General features: G+C 39.4%; 1 protein-coding gene across 1 annotated transcript; it reads right to left on the bottom strand.

The window, feature by feature from the left end:
* Positions 1-318: 318 nt before the first annotated feature.
* On the bottom strand, positions 319-5632 carry LOC140032788 (probable inactive leucine-rich repeat receptor-like protein kinase At3g03770). Its single transcript, XM_072073553.1, has 7 exons — positions 3778-5632; positions 3465-3598; positions 2795-3038; positions 2039-2250; positions 1933-1958; positions 1423-1534; positions 319-1042 (listed from the first exon to the last, which is right to left on the bottom strand). Exons 1-7 carry the CDS (start codon positions 5138-5140, stop codon positions 815-817), a joined length of 2319 nt encoding a protein of 772 aa, XP_071929654.1. The 5' UTR covers positions 5141-5632; the 3' UTR covers positions 319-814.
* Positions 5633-7718: the final 2086 nt, after the last annotated feature.

Raw genomic sequence — 7718 nt, forward strand, 5'->3', positions numbered from 1 at the left:
TAGTGTTAAGAGTTAGACTATAGATATTTGCTGCTGGGGATGCTGGGATTACTTGTTTGCTTCGTGTCCGTCCATAGTTAGAAGCTAAGCTAAGCTAAAAGGAAGGCTTTCGAGTGAAAAATGGTAAGGAGTCACATCGAACAAGTGCCAACGGATAAGACATCAAAACCCAAAGGCAAAGGAAACACCCACTGGCCAGTGCCCACCACCAATCATCTCCTAACTAATTGCCAGCTGAGGCAACTCAGGTTCCTTAACCAGGATGATCGACAACCTTCGTGGAATCAAATATTAATAAACCTTCGAATATACGACAGATGAGGAAAGATGGTGTAACCTCCTGGGATTTTTCTGTTGTAGCAAGTACTATATAGAGATGTACATACATTTTATAAAGGCCTCCTGCTCTACTAATAATAACATGGCAATTTGAATCTGCAAGTAATCAAATTCCTCGTCAAGTTTTGAAGTGCTTAAAAACCGCGGTCTGTACACTAGGTATCTTTCACTGCTATCTACTAGCAGCATATTATACTACTCCCTACCGCGCAAAGAAAAGATTACACAGAAGAAGAACCTACAGACTCCTTTAACTCTCTCCCGCTGGTGAAGCCGTTTCTGGGGATAGAATGTCGCAGGAATTACTCTTTTAAGCAGCATCGCCAATTTTAACATCAAATAATCAAGAGGCCAAAAAGACGGGGCATTTACGATTTCAAAACACTGCCAGTGAACACATTTAGCTGAGACCTGCTGCGACGTCGTGGTGCTTAAACCGAAAAAATGCGGAAGAACTCGAAACCCAGTTTACAGGTTATGATAGTGATGCAGCATCTGATTTCTGATCTACATCAGCTGTGGCCTGGACTTGAGCAGCGTATTGCAGGTTCCACAGGACATCCTCAAACGAGGGACGACTTGAATCAGGGGATATGCATTTGTTAGTCAGGGATATGACGATCGATAACGACTCCTGTGAAGATGTTGTCAAAACAATTGGGTCCACTATCTTTCTCCGACCATCCTGGCTACCAAAGGACGTCTGCAGTTTGTATAAAACATTTCAGAATCGACCATTAACCAGTCCAGTTAGCAATGAATCTGAAATTACATTCCCCGGTTTCAGAGGGATCCTCAATAAAATCATTACTTGCTTTTGAAAAATAATATATATACATACATATAAATCCCTTTTGGAGCCAAACTTCTTTACTTTTTTTTTTTTTTTTAACTTCTTTCCCAAAGAATTGAAATGACCAGCAACTAAAATAGGTAAAATGATGAAAATTTGAGTGCACAATCTCTACTCATCTATCCTTTCACAAATTACGTGCTCAAAAACTTTGTGATCCTTTTGGGACATATTTCCACAAGGACATCAAGTGTTGAAAGAATTGCAATTTGAAAAGTGCTTTAACATACCATTTCTTTTAGCAAAAATGCTTCCCCTTTTCCTTTTCCAATAGGGCCCACAAGGGACTCAAGCAATATGAATCCGAAGTTATAAACATCATCCTCCAACTTAGACATATGCCTGCAAGCACAGATTGAGTAGAAACAGATTTTCATAGCAGCCAATGACAATTAAGATTGTATCTTCTAGAACTAGAAGGCTCAAAGATGTCTGACCTTGACATTGTTTGAAACATACTTTGGGGAATAAAAGCTATTAGGAAGGATAACCGGGAAATAAAGCTATTGAATCTGCAAGTTTTAGGTGAACATTTTTCCAGCTTTCTTAAATGGACTTTTCTTTGATACCTTGTGAATTGGCTTCTGGTCTGAAAGCCAATTACTCAACACGCACAATTTGTAGCCTTATTTCCAGGCAAAAGATCATGTGAAATTGTTTAAATCTGAGAAAAAAGTTGGATAAACATCTCCCTACAACTACCCTCTTGAAAACAAAAGTTACAAGAGAATGTTGCTCACCATGACTTTGAGCCATCTCCCCTTGCCTGAAAAGATATGACTGAACGTTAGTGAAGCCATTGCAACCAAGATACGTTAAGTTTTGAATTTCAAGGAAATTATTTACCTCAGATTTTTCGACATCTTCTGTAACGATGGACATACCATAGTCACTGAGTTTTGCAACCCGATGCTCATCAAGAAGTATATTTCGTGTCTTTAAGCGGTTGCAAGTGGAAGGTGGAATTACGCCTGTATGCAGAAAATGTACAGCCTTGGCGATGCCAATTAGGACTGCTAATCTGTCAGACCAATTCAGAACCTTCTCTGGGCTGGTCTCTGCACATGTATGTGTAGTTTGTTTAGAGTTAGACAGCCTCTATAGCATTAGTTGTATATCTACATATTACAAATCCAGCCTACAGTTTGACAGGAGATAAATTCATTGAGAATTTAGACTCTTCAGCCTGCTACATGAGGCCCTTTTTTCCCAATGTTTCTAAGCAATCATCCTCTTGGGGAAATTTGATTGGATAATATCATTTAATTTGACCCAGCAAGTGGAATCATACAACACCTTTCTTTTCTTTCTTTTCCTCTTCTTTTTTTTTTTGTTTAAAAACTCCATATATCAATATGCCTTGTACTATGGTCCGATACAGAGTTCCTATCTTTTCGACTCACTCCATCCATGCAAGCACATGCAACAACCAGTAATCTATGGTTTTTTGTTCGTTTGTACCCATTGATTTACATGAAAAGTTAAACAAACAAAAAAAAACAAAGTTGTATACATATTGATCAGCATAACAACTCAACAGTTTTTGCCTAATTAAAAAAAAAACCATAACAAGTAAAAAACGATTGGGGTTAGTTGACTTACCAGAAAGATGAGTATGGAAGTTTCCATTAGGAACAAATTCGTACACAAGTAACACTCTGTTTACAGTTGAGTCATCTTGCACTTCTCCATCAATGCAATGACCTAAAAGGCCGACCAAGTGTGGATGGCGAAGCTTCGATAGCAAATCCAACCGAAGCTTGAGGTTCCTAATCAGAAATTTTTTATGCAGAGCCAGTGACCTAATTGCAACATAGTTCCCATTCTGTAATCGTCCCTTGTAAATCTAAAGACGATAAAGACGCATGGTTATGAAAGCTTTTCCAAACTTAGCTCAGTCAAAAGTAAAATCATGAAAAGTAACATTCTGGAATTGAAGCCAAAATGGAAGCACAAACTATAAGTCGGAGTAATTGAATAAGAAAAGGAAACGCAACTTCTGAAATATCATGGCCAACCAAGATTCGATGCTTCTCTATTCCCTTAGAAGAATGTCCATTTGTAAATTCAAAGATATTACAGTCCTTTCAAGATTCTTAGCTGGAAAAACCTATGATTAACTGGTCTTATTGAACAAGTACATGATCAATCGAAGAAAGATGAAAACAGTAAGGTCCAATTTCAGTGGTGGAATAGTTATCACTTTCCTCATTCATTTACTATTTTGCACGCTGTCTCAACTAATAGTTTGCTTAAGATCATGCTTGCCAACCTTCCCAATTGAGCCTGCACCCAGAACCGTTGACTGATCAAAACGGCCTGTGGCTTCTTCCAACTCTTCCATTGAGAACAAACGATATACCGGAGTTCCTTGTGCTCCCAGTTTTGCAGCTTGAGAAATGATTCCTGCAGTTGACACAAGCTATTGTTAAGAAACTACCAAATGCTTTCTTTCTGTTAGATCATAGTGAACAGCCCTTGGGATTTTGCAAAAATATAATGACTGGTCTCTGTGGAACAGGATTGATAAAATCCCGACTCCCAAGAAAAAGTACTGACAAGAACAAAGTTTGACTATTACTTACTGGCATTGGCAAGAAGTTCAGAAGAAATTGCAGATGGTGGGTTATCTTGTACAACCTTTGGGACCGTGCGCAAACCTGGGGGTGCACCTCTTGCCTGTTGCCTTCTGCGGAAGATGAGTAGCCCAACCAGTAAAAGTACCACAATAATCAAAATTCCTCCAATAACGCCCGCCAATAGCACTATTGCTTTTCCACTGAAACGTTTGCTCTGTGTCACGGTCACCGCTTTCTCACAAAATGACTTAGAATGTTGATTTTTGGTATCAATGGACAAGCAATTCCAACCGAACTTAACTATTCTCTTCCCAGAATTACTGTCCAAACAAGAAGGAAGACTGCCAATGAATCTATTATTTGAAATATCAACAAAACCAAGAGCGTCTCCGCAACTGATGCGTTGGGGAAGTGAGCCACTCAGCACGTTAGATGCTACATTCAAGTAACTGATATTCTGCAGCGAAAACAGTTCACTTGGGGGCGTCCCGGTCAGAAAATTGTTTGAAAGATCAAGGTGCTGAAGCTGCTGCAGCTCACCTAATTCTTGTGGAATTTCGCCAGAGAGAGAATTATTGCTGAGCAGAATTGTGGTTAGTCCTTTTGGCAAGGAGGGCAGTTGAGAATCAAAGTGATTTTCTCTCAAGTCCAACAAATGTAACCCGGTTAGAGCACTCATATCAGGTAATTTGCCTGCAAGTGCATTGTGGGACAAAATAATGTCAGTGAGTGATGTAATTCGTGTGAGAGAAGAAGGAAATTGACCCTTCAATCTGTTGTTCTTTAAGCTCAAGACTGTGAGTTTTGTCAATGAATCGAACCAATCTGGCACGGTGTCGTTGAAAAAGTTCCCATCCAATGTCAGAGTATGAAGCCTAACCATCCTAGACAGCTGCGCCGGAATGGTACCAAACAAGAAATTGGAGCTCACATCAAGGAGTTCGAGTGAAGAAAGCCGGTGAATTTTATCAGGGAGGGGTCCCCACATTCCAAGAGACACTAAGCTAACAACTCTCAAGTTAGTTAGCCTTGTCAAGGTAGTAACAAAAGAATCAACGGAGAAACTCTGAGACAATGTCTGGTTGGGAAGTGCAAATCCATTGAATTCACTGACCTTAGCGAGCTTATCTCCCATGATTTTGAGCTCGGTGACGGAGTTGTCCTGGCATGTGATGCTCATATGTGTAGTTGAAGACAGGGTACACAAATCGCCATAGTAATTCTGCCAGGCATCCAGCTCAATTGGGTACTCCAAGTGCTTTCTCAGCTGGAGAAGAATTTGCCTTTCGTAGGTTTGCAACTGGTGGGTAGTAGAGGCAAGCAAAGCCCATGAAAGAAACACTAGATGCAAGGTACTAGGCCACCCCATTTTGAAAACTTTCCAAATTAAGGGGTCTCAAAGTTTAAGATTCTGTGATAAATACCCAACAAAACTGGATAAACAGCCTAGGCAGGAAGTGTCCATATGTCATTAAGAGGAATTATTTTCTTGGCAATTCTTTTTTTTTTTTTTTTGGGTTTACAGATTTCCGAGGCAAGGAAGAAATGAAAAGAAGCTGGAAAAAGGATGGGGAGGACAAAATCTTGGAAAGGACGAACTGGTAACAATCAGGAGAGGGGAGGAGGAGGAGTAGTAGTGTAAGTGGACCGATACTTCTCAAATGTAGGTGGAATTATGTTCACAGAATTCCTTTTGGATGTAGGGAAAAAAAGAGGGAGAGAGAGAGAGGTGGTTGGAGAAGGCAAAATTAATTGCACAGATAATAATGAAGGGGCATTAAAAGCTTCGTGCATTTAAGATGGATGGAAGAGGGAAGACCCAAGAAGAAGAAAGAAGACGGCTTTGTGCCATTGGCATAAATAAATCAATTTGGGGGTGGTGTTGTTTCCTTCTGGCAAAGGACTAGGAGACTGTGGCCGTGGACTGGACTGTGCTACCCACTGGCCGTCGCCCTGGCTCTGTGTGTGTGTGTGTGTGTGAAAGAGTCTTTAAAATATGGGGCGTGGGGGTGGCAAATTGTGGGAATGGCAATGGTGCTAGAGACGGATGCCCTTTTAAGTGAGCCGCATTATCTGGTTGGGCATTAAGGTGGGGACAGAATTGGAGTTCCAAACTTAAGATTTGATTGATTTTCGATGGGGGGAATCATTACCCAAATGATTGGCACGTTTAATTTGTCCTAAGTATCCCCACCATCTGCAAAGCAAATTTTCTTAATTTGATGAAGTAGGATATTATAGCAAAGCATGCTGTAATGTTAAAAGCCACCCTTGTCCCAATGTTTCAAGATTTGACCACTCTTTCCCACCTTTGTCGAGGTCTGTACATTTTATTTTAAAAAATAAAATAAACAAACAAGACGAAAGATTATTTTTTTTCGTCATCCCTACTTCTACTCCTACTCTATGTTAATCTAATTACGAAAAAACTCAACTGGACCTATAAGGGATCGATAGGGACAGAACCACCATCAGAACAGTCTGAATTCTTTTTAAGAACCACAATTGTGACAAATTAGTGGGAGGCAAACCAACCTTGTCTCCCACACCCACCAAAGCCTTAAAGGCTTGGTGGTGGCCACCAGCTTAAGGCTGATGGTTAAAACGAAAGACTATTAGTAGATGAAAATTTTAGTAGTAGTGAAACATGTGTGGCCCAGCAGCTCAAGTCTTTTCGGTGTATGGAGTACTTGAAAATAAATGATCATTGAATGGTTTGAAGATTTTATATTGTGAAGGAAAGATGAGTAAATAAGAGAAAGTACGACTGAAATGTAAATAAATAAATAAAAAATATATATATAACAAAAAATATAGCGCACTTCTCTCTTGTAAAATAAGTAATTACATGACACATAAAATAAGTAATTACATGACAACGACTAAAGAGCTATTGTAATTTTTTACTTGCAATCTGATAAAACATACATTAATACAAGGTTGTCTTCCGAGTTTTTTTTTTTTTAAATGGCAATTCTCACACCCAATCCCACTCAAGATGTGTCGGACTTTACATACTAGATAGATTAAAATTAAAATGGACAATGTCTCTTTGTAGTATGGTGAACCAAATGTAACAATACACCTTAGAATCTAACTTTACTCAAACTTTATAGAAATATTTTTGGAATTACTGCAGCTCCTTCCAAGAGTGTCCAAAATTAGTCCACTAGACTTGTATCACGATCAGTATTTGCAAAAATCAAATCCCAGGAACCACAATCATTTCCATTAATAACACCTTCACCATCACTGCTCCGTCAAAATCAAGTTTACGCTATCCTCCTGACTAACGAAAATTTGAACCAATCTCTCTCTCTTTTTTTTGACAATTATCGATTTCTACACTACTCGTATACTCTTTTTAAACTAACCTATATAGGGGAAATCCAATTGGATTAAGAGATTTTAAAATAAGTAGTTCTATCTCTAAATCAAAGAAATACACTACTGCACATCCTTTGAATTTTAGTACAGGTGAACCCCTAATCTACGATTAGACCTATACCTCATGTATCATTTGGTGGCCAAACTTCCCAAAGGAGAGTTGGTTTTGAAGCAATCAAATTAGTGCAGCAGCAGCAGTAAACAATCCTTTGAGCTTGAGGCGTCGCCTATGGATATGAAGCCGATGGTATTGCAGTTCAATGAAAAAAGGAAACGCCCAACAAGTTCGCTGCTAAGTTTGGAAAATATCAAAATTGGGAATTGGGCTCTAAATCTTTTGAGGGGCCGCAACTTGCACATTGCCCGCCCGTACAGCCTGTTCTAGCATGATTCCTGAAAGGAAATGCCGAATCCGATGAAACTCAACTGGATTTCCTAGTCGCAATCGTGGTGCGTGCGATGACAACCTATAAGGACGTTGTTTGTCGAATTTTATTATTAATATTTTTTGGAGGGTCAAACAAGGATCAACGTTCGGGAGTCCAAATTAAGGCTGGGTA

Source organism: Coffea arabica, unplaced genomic scaffold (assembly GCF_036785885.1).
Source record: "Coffea arabica cultivar ET-39 unplaced genomic scaffold, Coffea Arabica ET-39 HiFi ptg000066l, whole genome shotgun sequence".
NCBI classification, from domain to species: Eukaryota; Viridiplantae; Streptophyta; class Magnoliopsida; order Gentianales; family Rubiaceae; genus Coffea; species Coffea arabica.

Excerpts from the sequence above, each read along its gene's own strand:
- LOC140032788 (XM_072073553.1), bottom strand. The coding sequence starts at position 5,140 with ATGGGGTGGCCTAGTACCTTGCATCTAGTGTTTCTTTCATGGGCTTTG. Across the intron at positions 3,599-3,777 it reads TGAACTTCTTGCCAATGCCA|GAATCATTTCTCAAGCTGCA; the intron begins GTAAGTAATAGT and ends TGTCAACTGCAG. Across the intron at positions 1,535-1,932 it reads GGAGATGGCTCAAAGTCATG|GCATATGTCTAAGTTGGAGG; the intron begins GTGAGCAACATT and ends CTGTGCTTGCAG.